We start from the raw sequence: 21,852 nt of genomic DNA, 5'->3' as shown, positions 1-21,852 counted from the left end.
CCTGGCTCTGGGAATAAAGTGAGGCAGGTCGCACCCCCCCCCCCCCCCCGAGGCCACAGAGCTGGTGAGCAGCAGAGTCGGGATTTCCTGGCAGTTCTTTTGGACTCTGGAAGCTTCGGCAGCTCCCAGGCCACATGGCATTTTCAAGGCTGTGGCCTCTGTGCTCAGCCCCTGCAGCCACGCTCAGTTGTCTATTTGGTCCTAACTCTGACTTGCTGTGTGATGCCGGGTAAGTTACCTCCCCTCTCTGGGCCCCTCCCAGGTCTTCCATTCTTTGATGTCTTCACCAATAATTCCTTAGTTGTTTTATTTGCCATTCTATGCTTTATTTTGAGATAGATAGAAGACAGATAGATATTTAACATATCCCTAAGGATTTAAAAAGTTCACGCTCAGTTGTGTTTTAGCGTTAAGTGGCAGATCCCCTGAAGGCGCTGGGAGGTTCATGGAGGGTTAAGGACTAGGTATTTGGGGTGCGGAGGTTTAGCCTGGGGGCTCCTGGCTCATTTTAAGATTGTGCACCTGTTCCCACTGCCAAACCAGTAATGCAAAGCAGATGATCCTAATTGCTGCTGCAATACCGGGCATCCAGTGGGCACCTAACATTCACTGTTTGCACTTGCTTGAATCCTTTGCTCTCATGGGCCCCTCCTGGAAAGCCCTGTCTCCATTGCAGCTTGACCAACACTCAAGATTCTGCTTGGATGTCGCCCTCTTTGTGACATTTCTACAACCCGCCAAGGTAAATCCAGCGTCCTGCTACGGCCCCATCCCCACCCCGCCATCCACAGCTTCTCACCTTGTTTATTTATGGCCCTACATCTCTTCCTGAACTCGAGCGATGTCCGGGAGCCCCTTGCTTCATCACAGACATATAGCTGGTCCCCACAAAGGCTGTTTAAGTCAATGGAAGTGGAGGCTTCGGTGTGTGCAAACTCTGGCTCTGTCCTTTCCTGGCTGTGTGACCTGAGGAAGCCACTTAACCTCTCTGTGCCGTCAGTTCCAAATCCACAACATAATGATGGTAATATCTGTCTTACAAGGATTCTTGGTAACCGTGATCTCCATTTATGAAGCTCCCACTATGCGCCAGACCCCATGCACTGTGCTCTGCATACCTTATCTCCAAATCGGGTGATCACCCCTCTATAATGATCTCTACTCACATTAGCTTTAAATTATGTCATTATTATCTCTACATAATAATGTGCACATTCATTATTGCTCATGGATATAAACTACCCAGCACATAGTAGGTCCCATATAAGTAGTGACTCATTAGAACCATTATCTTAAATGCCCATAGCATCAACAGACCTGCCCAGTAGATGAGGGAGGAAAAAAGTCCCCAGGTGCCGGGCACACATGGCTATGTCCTCATGACTCAGCATACACTGCCCAGCGCCTACTGTGGGCCACCTACCCATCTCGGTTTGCAGTGCAAATGCTTCCTTCCGGGCCACTGTGATACATAACAATTGCAAACACTTAGGCAGGGCTGAGGGGCCCTGAGGACAAAATTATTTTTACTATCAAACTCAAATTGGTTTACTAAAACTGTCAGCGGAAACCAAACGAGATAAATTAAACCCAGCAGCTCTCGGGCCTCGCGTAACCCTCGCTGGTGAGATGCTATTTTCACTCCCTCTGGGGGAGGAAGAGGGTGCCAAGTCCAGATGCCACTCTGCCAAGTGTGTGCCAGAGTTTGCCAGAGAAAGCCCCGGGCTGGTGACTGGAGGACTGGGCTCCCCTCGCCAAAGTTTTAATCCTGTTAACTGCTTAACGCCCTTCCTCTGCTACCCAATTAGGGCGAATCCAGACTCTCCAGTGCGACCTTCATGGCCCTGCCTGATTCCACTGCTACCTCCTATATCACTGAGCTCCGGATACACGGGGCTTCCTCCCAGGCCCTAGAGACCCAGCCAGCCGGGTGTGAATCCTAGCCCCTCCAGTTCCCAGCCAGGTGATCATAGTCTTCCATCTCTCTGAGCCTCAGTTTACTCATCTGTAAAATGGAGCTAATCACGGAACCCACTGCATTGCTTGTTGTGAGGCACCCAGGATGTGAAGGCCTGGGATGCACTATGTGTTCAGCACATGTTTGAGATCATGGACAAAGGGCAAGAGCATGGTGCTTTCCTGCTTCTGGACCTTAGCACATACTATTCCTTTGGGTTGGAACACTGTTCCCGTCCATCTTTGCCCATCTTCTTTCTGTCTTTCAGGTCTCGGCATCGATGAGGGTTTCTCTAGTTTGGCATGATGGCCATTTGGGGCTGGCTAATTCTTTGTGATGAGGCTGTCCTGTGCAGTGTAGGATGCTCAGCAGCATCCCTGAACTCTTATCACTAGATCCCGGTAGCTCTCCCGCCCATCATCAATTGTGACAACCAGAAATGCCTCTAGATACTGTCAAGTGCCCCCCTGGGGACAACGTCACCCCTGATTTCGATGCTACTTTCTCAGGAAAGCTTTTTCTCCATGTCCCTACCAGGCTGTGCACCTACTGTGTGCAAACACCAGCCATGGGGCATTGGTGGGGGGCGTTTTAATTGGAACATCTAAAAGGTACCATCAATGAGTACAGGAAACAGCCACACAGCCAGTAAGTCCATTCATATAGCATTTCTTCATTGAGAAACCATTTACTGAGCATCTAGTATGTGCCATGCTCTGTCTTAGACCCTAGAACAGAGTTTAGTCAGACCAGGCTCTGACTGCAAGGACCTGCTGGTGTAGTTGAGAGAGACAGACAGGAAGTAAACTACTGCAACACAGAGAGTCTGTGTTACAGAACCCTCCTCCTCCTGGCAACCCCAGTCAGTCAGTCCTTTGAAATGCTGTGTTTGCTCTGGCCACAGGGCCTTTGCATGTTCTGTTCCTTGTGGGTGCACCACTCCAACCCATCCTTTAGTTCTGAGCTTTAGCATCAAATCCCCAAGGAAGGCCTTCCTGATTTTTCTCTTTATATCACATCTCCATTACAGAATCTCATAGCACCACACACCTATCCTTACATCAGTGATCAGAGTTATAGTACACAATTATTGGTTTATTTCCTCATTTTGTGCCTGCTTCTTTAGTAGCCAGAATTTCCTGAGCATAGGGGCTTTCTCTCTGTGTGTATGAGGTTGTTTCCTTCACCACTGGGACCCCAGTTCTTTGCACAGCCCCTGACAAATAGTAGATGCTTATTTAATATTGGCTGAAATAATAAAGCAGGACCAATTTCTTCCTAAGTCTGAATGAGTTGGGGTGGGGTGGGGGTCCACCGATAAACACTCACAATTGGATATCTAAGAAGATCCGTTTCTCCTCCCCAACGCGGATCTTCCAGATACAATCTTCACCTTCCGCATACGGCTCTGGCCAGTTCGGGGACAGCACTACCCCAGCCACAGCAGACAGCTCCCCACCACACATGGCTGTAAAAGACAGAGACAGACACGCTTTATTTATGAGGAAGTCACTATGGCATAGAGGTTAAGAGCGTGGGATATTGCCCCACCAGCATGGCTCAGTGATTGAGCATTAACCTACAAACCAGGAGGTCACGGTTCGATTCCCAGTCAGGGCACATGACCAGATTGTGGGCTTGATCTCTAGTAGGGGGTGTGCAGGAAGAACTGATCAATGATTCCTTCTCATTCTATATAATAAAAGCCTAATTGTCAAATTGTCCCCTTGACCGGGAGTTCGACCAGGAGTTCAACAGGGAGTTCAACCAGGGGGCAGGGCCGGCTGGCCAACCTCCCGTGTCCCCTTCCCCCTGGCCAGGCCAGACCCCACCTGTGCATGAATTCATGCACTGGGCCTCTAGTTATTAATGTGTCTATGTCTCTCTCCCTTCCTCCCTGAAATCAATAGTGTGTGTGTGTGTGTGTGTATATATATATATATATATATTTTTTTTAAAGAGTGTGAAGTTATACAGCCATGGCTTGCCATGTTTGGTGAACAGGTGCCTTCACCTCAGGATGTCCACACATGTCTGTGGGGAGATTAAATTAGGGCTGACCACCTGCCTCCTCTATTGGGGGTTGGTGAAGACAAGTCTATAGTTCTTTCAGGACCAAGGACAGAGCTCACAGGGCTGAAGGAACCCTCAATAGCCAGTTCTTTCTTGTCTCAGGGTCAGTAGTGGCTAAGACATGGTGCATTCAGGTCAGGTGGACCTGGATTTGAGCCTTTCTTCTGACAGCAACACACTGTGTGACAAGGCAGGTAACTTCTTGGAGCCTCAGTTTCCTTTCTCTATGAAGCCGGGGTAACACCACTGCTGACGTCACTGGGTTATTCTGGAGCATAACTGAACTCATGGGTGTCGAACACAGCACAGTGCCTGGCACGAGGTAAGTGCTCCGTAATTCATCATTAACCAGCTGTGAAAGACCCTGTCTCTGAACTGGAGGCAGAGATATGACCATACCTGGCGCCTGGCCCTTTAAATTCCACTCTGTGTTTACCGCGTTGGAAAGTTCTCAGTGTGGCAGAGGCCAAAGCACCAATAAATTCCGCTCTGTTAAACCAGCACATTTAATACAGAGATCAATCCCTCACCACGCGGGGCTGTTATTTCACGCCAACCACCATCCAGGTGGCGGCTGCCAGGAGCGAGGGTTCTCTTCATTATTCCCAGGCTCCCCAGGGATCCAGGCTCGGGTGGCTCAGCCGCCCTGAATCTGGGAAATGGGGAGGGCAGAGCACTGGGGCCTGCGTAGAGGAGGTCCTATAAGCCAACGCTGTCCAGAGGGGCTCAGAGCACAGGGAGACCTGAGTGCCAATCCCGCCCCTGCCAGTTACCCTCCTCGTGTCCTTAGGCATGTCACTGGGCAGCCTCAGTTTTCTCCTCTATAAATGGGGCCACAGGAAGGGCTGCAGTGAGGATTAAATCAGGTAATCGCATACAGCCCTTGGCAGAGTGCCTGGAGCACAGGTTTTGCACTCTTATTAACAACTGTCATTATCACCATTACTAATAATTGGGCTCGGGACTGCTGGGTTGGGGGGTGGTTGTGCACTGCACAGGAATACATAACGGAGGGGGCGCATAGGAGCTGAAATCTATGTAGAGATCTTGTCACTAAGCTGCACCTCTGTGCCTGGACAAAGAGGCACCTCTTAAAACTGATCAATTTTCATGATAAATATTGCATATCCAGTATCATTACAGTTAATCTATAGTAATAAAAGCATAACATGCTAATTAGACCGGACGTCCTTCCAGGCGAAGCTGGGGCTGCGAGGGAAGCCCGGGTCCCAGGTGCCAGAGGGAAGCTGGTGCTGGCAGCCGGGGGAAGGAAGGCCTACTCTTGCATGAATTTCGTGCATCGGGCTTCTAGTGTTTTTGTAAAACAAGTCACCTTTGCATAGCAGGTGGGCTGGAAGGAAGGACACGCATTGGGGGTGATTTTACGTAATGGGTAATGGGACTGGGCGTGGCTTTTGTCTTCCCATATTTTCCCAATGACCTTTACTGCTCATCAGCTACATTGATGAAGTTGGTTCTGAAACATTTACATTGCACTGTGCGACTTTGAAAGTCTCTTTTAGGTCTAAGTTTCAAGGATTACAGGAATCTAAAGTCATTCACTGAGAAATGGTTTAATGACATGGTGCTTGTGCAATAATTTTGATTTTTTTTTTTGTTTATTAAAAAAAGAAAATGTATTGATTTTGCCTTGGCCAGGTAGCTCAGTTCGTTAGAGCATTGTTCCGATATGCCAAGGTTGCAGGTTCGATCCCCTGTCAGGGCACATACAATAATCAACCAACAAATGCATAAATAAGTGAAACAACAAATCAACGTTTCTCTCTCTCTCTCTCTGCCCACTTTCCTTACTCTAATAGCAATCAATCAATAAAAACATTTTTAAAAATTGTCGATTTTTCCAAGGACAAGCAGCAAACCTCACCCACAGGACAGGAGTCCTGGAAAGGGTTCTGCTCCTAAAATTGGTAAGTAAAGTGGTGACAGGCCTGTAACCATTCACCTTGCTTTTTCCATCTGGGGGGTGGAGGTCCCGGGAGCCCCAGGAGGCGGGCGGTGGGCCACTCACCTCTGCACAGGGGCTCCGTGTCATTCCAGTACGGGTCCCGCACGTTGACGCACTCAATGACGGCTGGGCCCTGCTCCAGGGAGTGGCCGGGGTCGCAGGTGAACTCCACTATGGTGCCGATGTTGTAGGTCAGGTCGGATGTGGTGAAGTTCCCATTCTGAATGTAGGGCTCGTAGCAGTGGCCTTTCTCAAAGGCTGGGGAGGGGGAGCACAGGGGGCAGCAGCTCAGATGAGTCCAGGACGGCTCCCAGGCTGCCTCTCAGGATGGTCCCTTCTTCACATTTGGGGACGCGCCGAAGAAAACGGGCACCAGACCCTGTGATCTGGGTCCAGGGGCCATTCCTTTGGTGTCTCGGGGTCTCACTGTTTTTCACATTTAAAATAGAACTAAGACTCTCTGCCCTCCCAACCCTGCAGCGTTTTTGTGTTTAAATTCTTTTTTCTGTCCCATATGGATTCTTCCCATGTCCCATAACTAAGAGCCCCAATTTCTGCCACTTGAAACTGTAAGTCTGTCCAAGAGAAAGACCAACTTTTCTTAGGGAAGATGGGACAGAAAGTTCCCCAAGGGCATCCTTTCTTAAAGGGCCAGGGCTGAGCAGGAGAGGCCCTGGCTAACGTTTCTTGGCGGAAGGGGTGGCTGGACCCTGAGAGGTCTCACTGAGCAGAGCGAGCTTAGGGATCCAGACTCAAGCTGGACAGAGCCTTACCTCCGTTTTCTTCTAACTCAAGTTCCCTCACCTCAGTGTACTCACCTCGAAGATAACAACACCTCTCATGTTACAGCGTGGCAAACATCACATGCACACGGGCATAAGACACTGGGCGCAGAGTAAGTGCTCAGTAAGTGGTGGGTGTTGTTATTACAAATCCAGGGGTCAGTTTGGTCACAGGGTCTCCCCCATCTTTGGACAGCCAGGTTTCTACCTCCCAGGACCCAGCCCCAGCCCCGCCATGCTTCCCCTGATCCCCCACCACCACCCCAGGAGAGGGGGGGGGCCCATGCTCCCTCACCCTCGAACCGGATGTTGAAGGATGAGGCTGCCCGCGCCTGGTCGGACGTGAACTCGATTCGGATGCTATTGCCCTCGCTCAGCAGGCCCTCGAAAGGGACACTCTCGGTGTGAAGGGAGTCATAGAGAAGAGCAGACTTGTTGGTCAGCCCGCTGTAGACCATCATCCTGACAGTGGGAAAGGAGAGGAGGGCCCCTGAGAGGTCTTCTCGGGGTACCGACACAGCAGCCGGAGGGGTGTGCATGGAGCCCCTCTCATTCCCAGATTTAAATCCCAACTTGGCCCCCTACTTGCCCAGACAAGCTGCCTTATGTTATGGAAGCTGTTTCGTGTTCTGTAGAAAGCTTGTCCTAGACCAGCCGTGGGCAAACTACGGCCCGCGGGCCGGATTAAAACAAAAAAAAAAGAGACTGTGCCCTTTTATGTAATGATGTTTACTTTGAATTTATATTAGTTCACACAAACACTCCATCCATGCTTTTGTTCCGGCCCTCCAGTCCAGTTTAAGAACCCATTGTGGCCCTCGAGTCAAAAAGTTTGCCCACCCCTGTCCTAGACTCACGGATTGATTCTGAGGTTATAGGGAAAGCGATGTGTCTGATGGAATAAACCATGCTAATTAGCTGATACCGATTAATTTATACCCAAGAGTGAGGAGGAACCCCTTCACAGTCTTCTGATCCCTGCTAACTCTGTTGTATCTTGGGGGCCATGCCCCAGGAATCCTCTTTCAAAGAACTAAAGCCTTTGACAAAGGAGGTCACTCTGGGGGAAAACCTCAAGGTCTCAGAATCTTGGTAGCCTCTTAATCTCCCCTAAATAACAATTTTCTAGTTACGTTCTTTCGAATGTCTGAAATAGCCATACATTTGATCTCAAAACCATATGTAGTCTGTAGTCAAATGGGTTTGGAAAATGCTGGGCTAAATAGAAATTAAACATCTTCTTCCTGCAGGACTTGTCAGTGCCTTTGCTGGCTAATGCACATTAGTACCTTCCAAGACAGGGATAGGGTATATGGTGTCTCCCAAACATGTCTGACCAGAGAACCCACCTTTCATGCTGCATATCATGGAACTGGAGTTTAGAAAGACTTCATTTAAAAAAAGTATGAATCCTAGACTTCATTTTTTTGGGGGGGGGGTAGGGAAGGGTTATCATTAAACCTTCCTTCATGCACATCCTCTACTCAAAAGCCTTCCATGGTTCTCTTGAAGCAGTCGGGCATTCAAAGCCCTTCAACATGTGACCCCAATTTATATTCTCTGCTTTTCCCAAGGTTAGATCAGGTCCCATTTCTTATCTAGCGCTAAGCTCTTGCAACTTAAATATTGTGTTATATTAGCTTTTTCCCCCTCGAGCAAATATATGGAACAAATAACATTTAATTGTTCCTTTCTTCTTAGCACAACAAGTGTTGCACTGTGTGCGTGTGTTGACTTTTAAACCCCCTGAACCACTACAAACTTCCCTCCCTACGGACACACTTGAGAACTTGGCAGGGCCCCATAGAAACCACCAGTGACGCTACAGTGCCACCGGCGGCTCACTGACCATGATTTCAGTAACTTCCAGAAAATACTCATTTGATTGACTTTTTTTCTTCCTGCCCACATTCTGGTCTATAAAATGCAAACTTGGCTTACCCCCGCTACCACTCAGACGAGGCAGAGCCAGGGTCTATGTTTTAGAACATGTCCTTTTCCCAGAGTTCCCAGGTTTGGCTTCTCAATCAGTTTCCAGAAGGAAAGACTGGGAATCTGTTTTTCAAGAGTCCCCAGACTTTTAAAGAGTCATTCAGATGCTACCAAGATGCCCCATTCCTGCACCCTACAGTTAAAGCTGGGACTTATTGGTATGGAGTTGTTCAGGGTAAAGCTGGACTACTTGGGGGGAAGTGGACTCAAGATTGGGTAAGTTACTAGTTGTCTGGTGTTTTCTATAAGAATCCCTTCCCACCCAATGAGGTTAATGGTCTTGGTTTGAAATGTCAAAGAAGCCCAGACACTGTAATTCTAAGATCACAGTCTGATCCATCCACCAGTAAATGCTGTCAGCACTCTTCCCATATCCCTTCAGCACGCAGGGCTCACATAGTTTCTGCTGGATTTTTATCCAAAGTCTCTGAGAGCCAGCCAGCTCAGTAGCTCCAAGGGTGGAAGGCAATGCCAGGGAGTTTGTGTGCCCAGGAGCATCCTTCATCCAGTGATGGATGGGGTGGTAGGTAAGTAGCCCAGCTCCCTGACCCTCAAGAAGGACCACTCTGACAATGCTCAACACAGTTTCCCAGGATCCCCAGTGGACAGAACCCCACGTGCCCACACAGCCACCTGCTTATTAGTGCATCCTGTGCTGACTCCCTTTCCTCCCTTGCTCACCTTCTCATGCCTCTACCAGTATATTCTAGGATCAACTCCCAAGTCAACGACTTCTCCTCACATCCTTGTCGCATCTCTGTTTCCAAGGGAACCAAACCCAAGACAGCAAGCCTAAGCAGCTAAGGTCCTAGATTTCAAGAACATTCAAGAATATTCTAGCATAAGGTCACAGAATGCTACAGTGTTAAGATTCTGCCTTCCATGTATATTGTGCAGGGGTTCTCAACCTGTGGGTCACGACCATCGGAAAACACATATAGCATATCAGATATTTACATTATGATTCATAACAGTAGCAAAATTACAGTTATGAAGTAGAAATGAAAATAATTTTATGGTTGGGGGTCACCACAACATGAGGAACTGTATTAAAGGGTCGCGGCTTTAGGAAGGTTGAGAATCACTGGCTTAGAGTCTACAGACATGTTCTCCCATAGATTCTGCCTGGTGACTTCTCCCTAGTTCTTTCATGTGCCTAAGTCGAGTTTTTCCATGTCAGCTTCTTACTCTACCAGGAACCTATAACCTCTAATTTCCCTGTTCTCCATGAAGCCGCGTATGTGAGTGGGCACAGAGCAGGAGCTGAAAGAACACTCTTTCCCTGTTCAAGTGCAAAAAGGGATTTTCAGGAGAAAGAACGAGGAGACAGGAGACGGGGGGGGGGGGGGCGGTCTAGATTCCCTTTTGCCTCTTTCCTTGTCCTTCTGTGCTTTCCTTGTGCTGCCCAGGGCAAGTCCTTTCCCTCGGCGGGCCCTCGCTTCCTCACCTGGGAAAGGAAGAAATCAAAGCTGACGACCTCGTAGGCTCTTTGCGGGGACCCTCGGAGGTTTACCTGTCCTTCTCATGCAGCAACAGCCTCTCAAAGTGAAGGTGTAGCTTCTGACCCTCGGGAGCTTCGATCGTCCACACACAGAACTGACTCCCGTTGGCGTTGCCAGGGTAACTTGGAGAGAGGACATGGCCGATGGTGGCGTTGTGCACAGTCCCTCCACATGGGGCTGGGGGCAGAAGGCGAGAGAGAGAAGAGGGAGAAGGGAGAGGGAGAGAGAGTCAGTGTTCCATCCTCCCCTGACCTCCAGCCCTACCCTTTCTTGGGAGAAACAAATAGGGTGGGAAGAGAGAGACAGACCACGGAGAAGCCCTGGCCTGCTGGGTGGGGTTCGTCCTGTTTGATAGGAGATGTCATTCCATGATTTGAACCATCACCATGTGTGTCTCATGGTAGGGAAGGACTGTGATTTAAGGATGCTTCTATGGTGCTGGCTGTGCCCTGGTTCTTCATTACAAAAGGGTCATCGGAAAGACATAAATAGGCAGTTTGAACAGATAGATGCTTTGAGTACTCAGTAAGCCCTAAAACATTCAGCCCCCACCAATAACAAAAGAAATGTCATTCTAAACTCTATTCTATTTTCATCCACCAAAATTGGTCAAGGTAAAAAGTAGCAATAAACCAGAGATGAGGGAAGGTGAGGGAAAATGGTTACCCTCATTCAGGACTGGTCAGGAGGCAAATTGCATGACCTTTCAGGAGAGCAATTTGGTGAAAAATCTAGAAAGTATTTCCAAATGCTTTGACCTAGTAATTGAGGTTCTGGGAATTTATGCTAAGAAGAGACTTAGAGGTTTTCACAGAAGTGTATGGATGAGGATGCCCACGGCTAGATTTCTTTTTTAAAAAAAAATATATTTTATTGATTTTTTTTTACAGAGAGGGAGGAAGAGGGATAGAGAGTTAGAAACATCAATGAGAGAGTAACATTGGTCAGCTGCCTCCTGCACACCCCTCAATGGGGATGTGCCCACAACCAAGGCACATGCCCTTGACCAGAATCGAACCTGGGACCCTTCAGTCCGCAGGCCCATGCTCTATCCACTGAGCCAAACCGGTTAGGGCGTAGATTTTTTTCCTAAGAGACAAAACAGGATAACCAACATGAATGTCTACTCACAGGTGCTCGGTAAATAAATACATTCCAGTCGTACAGTTTTAGAAACTGTGCCCTCAAAAAATAGTTGAGAATATAGGAAAAGGCTACTATGCTTTAAGTAAAAAAAAAAAATCTAGAAAATGGTCTGCCATAACTATTTCAATGAGCTATATGCAAGGGTCAATCGAGACCATAAATATAAAAGTAACTTGCTCCTATATTCTATATTTTTGTATTTCTTGAAAAAAAGCTTTTTTAGCTTTGGCCAGTGTGACTCAGTTTGGTTGGGCATTGTCCCATGCACCGAAAGATCACACGTTCGATTCCCAGTCAGCACACATGCCCAGGTTGTGGGGTTCAATCCCTGGTTGGGGTGCATGTGGGAGTTGACCTATCGATGTTTCGCTTTCACATCAATGTCTCTCTCTCTCTCTCTCCCTCTCCCTTCCTCTCTCTTTCTAAAATAAATAAAAAAGCATGTCCTTGGGTGAGGATTAAAATATATACATATACACATTTTTTTAGCAGAACCATATAATACTTTTATCATAAAAATCTAATAAATATTAAAAAATGATTTATGAATTGGGAAGAGTTGTACAAGTGTAAAGAGGTAGGCCTGCCCTAACTGGTTTGGCTCAATGGATAGAGTGTCGGCCTGAGGACTGAAGGGTCCCAGGTTCGATTCCGGTCAAGGGCATGTACCTTGGTTGCGGGCACATTCCCGGTGGGGAGTGTGCAGGAGGCAGCTGATCGATGTTACTCTCTCATCGATGTTTCTAACTCTCTATTCCTCTCCCTTTCTCTCTGTAAAAAATCAATAAAATATATTTTTAAAAAAGAGGTAGGCCTATTCTTAGTCTTAAGAGATACTTGGTTCTCATTAAATGGTTTTCAGGTGACTAATGAGAACTTGCAATAGGAGACTCGGCCTTGACTTCAAGCAATGACATTGCCCAGAAGCCCAGCTCTCCTTTTAGCACCACGGACAGAGCACCGTGTCCCTGTCTCTCTCCGGGCTGCCTTCCTGTCCTAAATTGGAGGTTCAAGCCTGGCCTGTGTCAGGTACCTGCTGTGGATCTGGGACAAGTTACGGAAGCTCTCTGAACCTTGAGTTCACTGTAAAATGGGGATAATAATTCCACCCTCCTTAATAAGTAGCTGTGGTGAGAAACGAATGAAATGATTGGTGTAGTCCCTGGCACAGAGGAGCTCCAAACACAGCCAGCATCATCGTCCCATGGCTCAGGAGCTAAGGAGGTGGAGGACACTGTCCATGCTGGGGGCGCAGGCCATCTGTCCTCTCCAGGGTGCCCCTCATTTGCTGCCTCTCTGTTCCCCTTTCTTGCCTTATTAAGCCGACTGATAGCTCTGTTTGGTTTCATTTTGCCAGCCCTGGCTCTCCATCTATCTTTCTTAGCACAAATTGAGGCTTAATTCCTCCTTGATTTCACACATAGATAAAAATTAGCGTGAGGGAGGCGCAGAGACCAACTGCCCTATGGTTTGGGTTTTTTTTTCTTTGTTAAAAAGAAGAAAAATTCTGTAGGGCCTTGGGGGAACAATACTGCAACAATGAAATCTCAGGATTTATTATCAGCACTCATTTGCTTTTTGAATTCTGCTGATCATGAATGCCTGGAAGGCAGGAGTTACGTTGATTGCTCCAAGTATTCTCCTTGTACATGGCTCAGGGCCTGGCACATAGTAGGCACTCAATTAATATGGCAGCCTGTACTCTTCGGGTCACCTTCAGGACTTTTGAACCTAATAGGGTTTTGCTGTTTTGTTAGCTGAGATTTTGTCCACTGGTGCAGGAACAGTGTGGTATAGCCCAGTGCCTCGCAGTCTACAATGTGCACACGAATGACGCAGGGACATGTTAAGGTGCAGATGTTGATGCAGTTGGTCCTGCATGAAGCCCAGGATTGTGCATTTTGAGTTATCTCGCTGGTCTGCAGACCGCACTTTGTGTGGTGAAGGTGTAGAAAGGGAAAGAGCTCAGTAGAGAAGGGTTCTGGATTCAATTCAATGGCTGTCTGGTGGCTTTGGCCAAGTGCTTTCACCTCCATGAGCTTCAGTTTCCTTATCTGCATAATGGGGATAATGGTTCTACCACATAGGATTCTTTGAGGATTTATTGCAGCCCTGGCATGGTGCTCAGTACATACTGACTGGGCTCAAAATATGGCAGCATGAACACCACAAGCACAAGAACAAGAGAATAAATAGATACATTAGGCTTCATCAAATTAAAAATGGGTTGTTTGGGGTTTTTTTGCATCAAAGGACACTACCAAGACAAGAAAGGACAACCCACAGAGTGGGAGAAGATATTTGCAAATCATGTATCTAATAAAGGTCTCGTGGCCAGAATATATAAAGAGCTCTTTCAACTCAACAACAACAAGACAAACAACCAAAGAAAAAAATAGGCAAAGGACTTGAACAGACATTTCTCCTAGAAGATGTACAAATGGCCAGTAAAGATGAGCATGTAAAGATGCTCAATAATATTATTAGCCATCAGGGAAATGCAAATCAAAACCACATGAGATACTCCTTCACACCCACTAGGATGGCTATGACAGTAAAAAGAACACATGGACAATAGCGAGTGTTAGCGGGAATGTGGAGAAATTGGTCCTCTTGAACGTGGCTGGCCGGTGGGAATGTAAAATGGTGCAGCCACTGTGGAAAATAGTTGGACGGTTCCTGAAAAAGTTACACATAGAATTATCATAGGACCCAGCAATTCCACTACTGGGTACATACCCAAGAGAAATGGAAACATAGGTACACCCAAAAACTCGTGCACAAATGTTCATAGCAGCAAAATTCCTAACAGCCCAAAGTGGGAACAACTGTCTACCAATGAATGAACACGATATAAGGTGGCCTCTCTATACAATGGACTATAATCCAGCCGGAGGAAGGCATAAAGTTCTGACAGAGGCTACAACATGGATGAACCTTTGAAACAATATGCTAAGTGAACGAAGCAAGTCACAAAAGATCATGTATGATATGATTCCACTGATATGAAATGTCTGGAATGGCAAATTCGTGGAGACACAAAGCATATGGTGGTGGCCAGGATGGAGGGGGAGAAAAGAAAGGGGGTGCCTGCTAACGGGGACAGAGTTTCCTTTTGGGGGTGAGAAAGGTGTCTGGAGCTACACAGCGGTGATGGTGGCACAATACTGTGAATGCACTAAATGTCACTAACGGTGAAGTTCATGTGATGTGTCGTTTATCACATAATGCACTGTACGTGGCAGCGGTCATCTGCATTTGGCGTGGTCTCTCCCCCGGGTGAGAGCCTTTTCCTGAGGTCAGTCTTAATGCCCTGGGCCTTGGTCTCGCCCCTCCTCCCGAGCCATCCCTGTTGGTCCAGCCGAGGCTGGCGGGTACCTGAGCAGATGGGCTCGTGGCTGCTCCAGTGGGGCTTGGAGGCGTTGATGCACGTCAGCGTCTTGGCGCCCTGCAGCTCGTAGCCGAGGTGGCAGTGGAAGTGGGCCACCCCGCCCGAGTGCAGGTCCATCACGGTGACGTCCCCATAGTCTGGCCGGCGGGGGAAGCTGCAGCTCAGCATGAAGGCTGGGGAGAAATGCAGAGGCAGACAGTCACCCCCCGGGGGCAGAGCTAAAGAACGGGACCCACACCCTGGGAGCCAGTGTGTGCTGGGGAGGAAAGATGGGGTCCCTGGTGGCTCCGGAGAGCTGCAGGGGGCATTTTTGTGTCTCTTGTTGGCCCTATGGCACCAAGACAAGCCAGGTGAGCACCCTTTCTAGGTACAAAGATCCCCTAACCCTGCCTAACCAGAGGCAACAAGTTTGGGGTGAACAATGAATTCCCAAACCTCGTTTGAGCCCCTCTCCACATGGACCTAGAATGGCTTCTCCTTGCGCATAGAAGGGGCGGTATTGCCCAAGCGGGGGTAGCCCCTCCTGCACGAACATCTCAGTACCTTGAAATTCCAGCATTTACCAGAACTGCCAGGAGGTTTTATTATTTACTGTGTTAAAAAAGTACACAGATTATGACACCAGAGATGAAAATAATGTTTTGACAGCTGTAATTCAATATGACTGGCTTCCTTTTTCATTGAGATTGTCTTTTAATGCTCTTAAAAATATTATTTTGAAAAGGGGTCCATAAGTTTTTATCAAACTGTAAAGGTGGGTGGTTCCCCCCCAGGAGAAAAAGTTTGAGAATCTTTGGCTCCAGGGGGAAACTGAGGCAGATGGCGACATCCTACCCTGGTAGTGCAGCTGGAAGGTGCCCAGGCCATCGTCCTGGAAGGTGCGGAAGTAGACGGAGATGGTGTTGGTGGGGCTTCGGATCACCTGCCCCTCCACGAGGAGCGTCTGGTTGGCCAGGACGGTCAGGGTGGGGCCGTCCACCCCACGGATGGACAGCAGCTCCCCCTCAGACAGGTTGACACTCTTCACCTGGGGACCGTCAGGGGTAGACACAGGGAAACCGAGTCAGGTTTGAGCCGTGGCCCTTGGAGGCTGCCAACACAGCACCTGCAACCAGCCCCTAGTCAATGGGACAGAGGAAAGCCAAGCTGAAGAGCAGCCCCTTGCCCAAAGTCATGCAGCTTTAACTAGTAGAGCTGAGACCCCCAAACCCAGATGTTGGAGCACTGTCACCCTAGTTTTCCATCTGAGTTTGTGGCAAAGGTTTATGAATCAAATGCACTAGGTGGGCTTGAGAGAGAGAGAGAGAGAGGGAGAGGGAGAGGGAGAGAGAGGGAGAGGGAGAGGGAGAGAGAGAGAGAGAGAGAGAGAGAGAGAGAGAGAGAGAGAAGCAGGATATTAGAAGACTCCTTCTGGGTATAATGCCTCCAAGTTGTCAACAGGTCCCCTTCCCTTCATGTGTGCTAAGCTATCTCAGCTGTGCACCGAGTTAGGAACTCCTATTCACTCGTCAAAGCTTGGCTCAAATTGCCCTGGTTAGGGCAACAAGAGAACCAAACTAGCCAGGATGATAACAGTAAGCCTGACTCAGGCGATCGCTCGGAGGCTTCCTGTGGGAAGAGGCAGCCACTCAGGGGCCTCTCTGGGTTACCTGGAGCTCCACCCCGTAGCCGGTGTAGACCGTCACGTTGTACGTGCACTCAAGGAAGCTGTTGAGGGGCAGCGGCGGGTAGTCGCTGGAGTCGATGTAGCCTTCGGGATCTGAGAGGCTCACGCTGCAGAGAGCTGGAGGAAAGCACTGGGATCAGGACGTGGACAAGAGCTCAGATGGGACGTCTCAGAGGGGCTTCGGGTGGAATAGGGCCTCAGGGGAAACCTGGGTTCCCCTGTCCCCACCCCTCCCACTGCTGTCAATTCTCCTTCAGCTCCAGAATCAACACGATAATCAAAAGAGCACTAGTTGACACTTACTAATGCGACTAGGCACCATTCTGACCCCATTCACCTGTAGGGACTAATATTTTGTCCCCATTTTAAAGATAAGTAAACCAAAGACCAGAGAGGTGCAGTGTCTGGGTCAAGCTCACACAGCAATAGGGTTCAAACCCAGAGATCATACTATTGAATGAGTGACCACATTGCATCTGTCCAGATCCGCGTAGGATGGACAGTTGGTGTCTCTGTTTGAAGATGGAAAAGAAGATAGAAAAAGAAAGGCTGGGCCATGGAGGTGCATTTTATCAAGTCTAGAGAAGTGCATGTAACGGTAAAAGCAAAGGCACGCTACGGCCTTCCGGGCAGGCGTTCCCAAGATGGAAAGGCTTTGAATCCCGCTCTTCAGCTGTGTGGCCTTGGGCAGGTTGCTTGATGTCTCAGGGTCTCAGTTGTCCCATCTTTAAAATGGGGATACTGAGTCTGAGCCACAGGATCAAGCTCATAGCTAGTGTTGGGTAGATGGTAATGGTTGGAGGGGCCTGGCCCTCCCTGCTCACCCATGCCCTGCCCACTGTGGGTGGTGCCTCCGTGATGCTGCAGGAGGCTGGAGCTGGGGGCCGCATACCTGGGGCCTGCTCCGTGGTGATGACTGTGGTGGTGATAATGGTGGACGTCGTGGTCTCCTGGCTCTCCTCTGAGGCCGACCCGGTCAGCTCATTCTCACCTTTGTCCATCAAGGTCATGGGACTGGCGTCCTCAAGAGGAGCCTCCTGGGCCTCATCGGGCACCGTGGGCTCCCCGGGGTCCGGCCTCTGGGGGAGCGTGTGGGCCATGTAGGGCTGCGAGGTGAAGGGAGAGATCTGCAGGGGCGCAGGTGTCGTGGGCACCGCACCTCGCCTCCGGTCCAGCCAGAGGGGCTCCTCCGAGGACGGCAGCCGAAATGTCTCCTCACCCTCAGAGGCCACAGGGTCGGGGTCCCCGGGTGGGCCAGGCTTCTCCGTGGTGGAGGAGGGGAGACCCAGGCCCGGGGATGCAGGCTGGGACCCCACCCTCAGGAGGCCTGCGGCGGAGGTGGCCTTGGGTCGCAGCTGCTTCCTGGACGAGTTGGCCTGCTTGAGTGAAGACAGCTTCTTCCTGGGGAGGGAGGCGAGCTTGGTGCTGGGCTCCTCTGGAAGCAGCGTGGACAGGGCCACGGGGTCTGGACGCACGGAGGCGGTGGTCCCATCCAACTCCGGGTCCCGACGCTCTTCCCCGGACTGCGCTGGGCTGGGAGGGGCGGGTGTCACCTTCTCTTCCAGGCTGTCTTTGCTCAGACTGCCACCCCCCAGTGCTCCCGAGGGTAGGAGGTACGTACTCGAAGGGCCGGCGTCTCCCTCCAGGGGCGCATCTTGGGAAGAGGAGAAAAGACACCAGTTAGCTCGGGGCTGGGGGTTTAGCTCTGCCTTCTCTCAGGCTCAGGTGGCCCTTCTATGGGGCCTCCAAAGCTGGTCAGGACGAGGCACAGCCGATCCACAGATATGGGGGCTGTCTGTCCCTCCCTCTCCCTTCTCTCCTGCTTCTACCCTTTCCTTCTTCATTTTTTTCTCTCTTCCTCCTTTTGCTGACCATGGAGATCAGGGTGGACCATGCCAGGCCCGAGCTAAGCATTAGGGCCATGGAAGCCCCGGGCACGACCGTTTCACAGTCCAGCTGCATATGTCCCGGGAGAGGCAACAGGAAAGTAGAGATAATCACATTCAATGCGATACATGCTTAGAAAGAGAGAAGCTTGGCCTGTTACCAGGACAGAGGACAGGCCCCTAACCCAGTGTGCAGAGCAGGGCCTCCATGCACAGCCGGGCAGGCTGCTCACTGCACAGGGACATCCCACTCAGAGGACGAGAGGGGCCGTAACCAGTCACCCTCTTCTTCAAGCTCCGTGCCTGGCTCAGGGCTCTATTGCCTTGGGACTGAGGGAGCAAGCTGCTTCTTCTTTTTTTTTTTTAAATTAAATAATATACAAGTGACCTTGTGGGAGACACAGAAATATTTGAGGGTTCAGAATCGTGGGGCAGGTTCAGAAGAGAGGGGTGTGAGGAGCCTGGAGGCCTGGCTGAGGCCAGCAGGAACGAAGGGGACAGGGACAGAGGCGGAAGCTAATTCCAAAGAACGCTGTGAGGTCGGGAGGTCTGGGCCAGGCCCTGGTGGCCTTGTGTTCGCTGCCGATTCCTTCTGATTTGTTTTTGTCTGGAAAGTAAAACCACCTAGTCACCTTAAATACGGGCTGGCCCCGGCGGCTGGCTGGCAGACTCCTGCCTGAAATCGGCTTCGTGGACTTGAGACCCACGCTGCCAACTGCATGCTGACAAATGGCTTTACCGCTCTGAGCCTCAGTGTCTTCATCTGTAAAATGGGGCTTTTCTTCCCTATTTCCCAGGGTTGTCCTCATTCAATACGTCAATGCACGTAAAACATGCACACGCACATAGTACGTATGGGTGCCTCACCCACAGGGAGTGCCCAGTACATGCCAGCTGCTGCCACAGGTTTTACTCTCATCATTGGAACACGGCCCTGAGCAGGAAGCCGGAGCGGTCAGAACGGGCCCGATGTCTGCCTCGAGATCGCGAGGAATTATATTCTGGGGACAAGGGTGCTCTGACAGATAGCTGTCCTTGTCGATTTGCTGTAGAGAGACACTCACTCAGCCACAGTCTCCGGCCCTTCGGCACTGTCATTTAAATTTATCTTCGCCGCCGTCGGAAACACTCGTTTACTTTCACAGAGTCAGCGGCAGTGGCTTAATCTATATAGACTGCAACAGTTTGCAACTGCACCAACAAATGTTCCTGTTGTGTAACATCGATTATCAGCCAGTGTGCACTGCAGGCTGATGGCGGTGCCAGGGCAGGAGCGCGCGGGGAGGAGAGGACGTGTGAATGACCGGAGGGCGGAGCTAGGGCATTCAGGGGCCAAGCAGGTTTCCTGGTCCAAGGTGGGAAGCGTTGAGGTTTCAGAGTTGAACGTGGGTTCAAATCCTGCCTCTGACGGTTACAAGCCACAAGGGCCCGGGCAAGTCCATTAAGCCCCCTGTATGTAACGGATATTCCATCTGCTTCATAGGATGAGGGTAGATGTGGGTCTGCCCCAAAGCTGTGGCTTTTATGCTCCCCGTCACTTTTATCACATGATTGATGCTGACTGTGGAGTGACAATAGGGTGATGGGACAGAAAGAGTGGCAGATATCGGTCAGGTAACTAGCTCCTGAGACCCGATGCTGAGAGGTTGGGTGCAACCAGGGGTTGAGGGATCCGGATAGTGGTCCTATTCTGGCCTCTACTCCCTAGCATAACTTTGTGTAGGTCTCTTCTCTCCATCTTCTCTCCCTGTGTCAAACGGGCTGCCTGGGCCAGATAAAGGCTGAGGGCCCTTCCAGCTCTGACACTGTCAATTTCTATAGGTGGATCTGGGAATTGACAATTATTTTTAGAGTCTTTTGTTCATTTTGTTTTAAAAAGGGCAAAGTGACAGCCTGGATCCTGACACTGACTCGTGAGTTTTGGTTGGGTCCTGTGGCTACATGAGTTTCAGCTAGTCCCTTCACAACATGTCCCCTAATCACAGAGGAGGAGGTGAGAGAGAGGAAGAGGAAGAGGAAGAGGAAGAGGAAGAGGAAGAGGGAGGGAGAAAGAGATTAGGAAAACAGGCTTCGTCAGAGACGGTGATAAAAGGATGATGCGTGACATAAAGCATGGAGGTGTGCCTTGGCCACAATCGTACTATTTATAACATTTGATGTTTGATGACTTTATCGAACGCTGACTGTGTGCCAGGCACGTGCTAAATGCCTTGTTCCCTCATTGAATTCTTCATTCCTCATTTTAAACTTCATTTAGTTCTTTCTCAGCCTTATTAGGTAGACATTATTCTTCCTCTTTTACGGATGGGCAAACGGAGGCTTCCGGTTGTGAATGTTCCCAGGGCACAGAGCAAAGCTGGGTTTCCAACCTCGGTTTTCCTGATGCCAAAGACCATGCTACCAACGCTCTTAAGAATGATGGGGTATTGCGGTCACTGACATCCTCCTCCAACTCAGCTTGAAGCAGCCTTTCCCCCCCCTCCCCCCAACTCCTCTCTCTCTAACCCTCCTTCTGTTTGCATCTCTGCTGGGTGACCTATCTAGGTTGTGTTTGAAACCTCCCAGATGATACTCCCCACCCCCACCCTGCCCCCAGTGTTCCCAGCTCAGAGCTCACACATGCTGGAATCCCTCTGGCCAGCTCCAACCTGAGGGCCACGTTCAGGACAGATGGGTGTGTATCTGTGGTCCACAGTGCCTACAGTCTGCCAGGCCCGAAGGCCTGGTTCTCCGCCGGGATGCTGGCCAGAGGAGGGCTGGGCAAAACTAAGTCAAAATTGGATTCTAGGGCCTCAGAGACCCAGCAAGTTAATAACTTGCTTGAATAGGCTGGCTTTTCCTGGGGCCTCAATGACCACGGAGTTAAATGAACTCCTCTTTCCCAGAGCCCTTCACATTTCTAGTCACCACAGTCGCATCTGGCAGATCCTTTACCAGGTGCGCCTAGTGCCCCGCCCAAAGGCTGTCAATCAATCAGTGAGTGAAAGCCTTGGGTCCCCACTCTCTCTGCTGGTTGACACGCTGCAGGAGAGCGTCAACGTTCTAGGATGTGGTCCCTGCACTCCAGGAGACAGACACCACCCAATGGTAACCACGTGCGGATGTCAAACCGAGGAGATGGAGCATTAATTAAATCCATGCTGACGCTGTACTCCTCCCTCCAGACAGAAGGGAGCAGCATGGAAGGCGACTGAGCATATGTTCTGCCATCCAAGTCGGGGAGGAAGCACCTCTCTCTTTTCTAGCTTGGATGGGGAGGTGGGACATTTGCATCCCATTAAAGCAAAGAAAAGCGCTGGCTCTGAAACGCTGAGGCTGAAGGTCTGCCTCTTACATCCTGGGCGGCTGCGGAACGGCCAGGGCCAGCGTGGATTCCAAGCCTGTATCTCCCAGCAGGCGCACGGTGATGGGACGCAGTGCGGGGGAACAGAAGCTGAGGGGTGCTTCTGCCATAATGCTCAGTGAGACGAGCAAGCTGTAAAATTCTACGG

At 50.0% G+C, this 21,852-nt stretch overlaps 1 protein-coding gene across 3 annotated transcripts in view; it reads right to left on the bottom strand.

The window, feature by feature from the left end:
- Positions 1-21,852, bottom strand: part of SEZ6L (seizure related 6 homolog like) — a 132,080-nt gene that overhangs the window by 27,528 nt on the left and 82,700 nt on the right. For all 3 annotated transcript variants that reach the window (XM_059675859.1, XM_059675860.1, XM_059675861.1), the window contains exons 2-9: positions 17,368-18,129; positions 16,459-16,592; positions 15,644-15,836; positions 14,797-14,982; positions 10,284-10,449; positions 7,074-7,240; positions 6,060-6,254; positions 3,287-3,425 (exon numbers count right to left, since the gene is read on the bottom strand). In XM_059675859.1, coding sequence (XP_059531842.1) covers positions 3,287-3,425; positions 6,060-6,254; positions 7,074-7,240; positions 10,284-10,449; positions 14,797-14,982; positions 15,644-15,836; positions 16,459-16,592; positions 17,368-18,129 — 1,942 coding nt within the window. The remainder of the gene's footprint in view (positions 1-3,286; positions 3,426-6,059; positions 6,255-7,073; positions 7,241-10,283; positions 10,450-14,796; positions 14,983-15,643; positions 15,837-16,458; positions 16,593-17,367; positions 18,130-21,852) is intronic.

Source organism: Myotis daubentonii, chromosome 19 (assembly GCF_963259705.1).
Source record: "Myotis daubentonii chromosome 19, mMyoDau2.1, whole genome shotgun sequence".
Taxonomy (NCBI): domain Eukaryota; kingdom Metazoa; phylum Chordata; class Mammalia; order Chiroptera; family Vespertilionidae; genus Myotis; species Myotis daubentonii.
The sequence above is the reverse complement of the archived record's forward strand: the minus strand, read 5'-3'. Positions and strand labels throughout refer to the sequence as shown.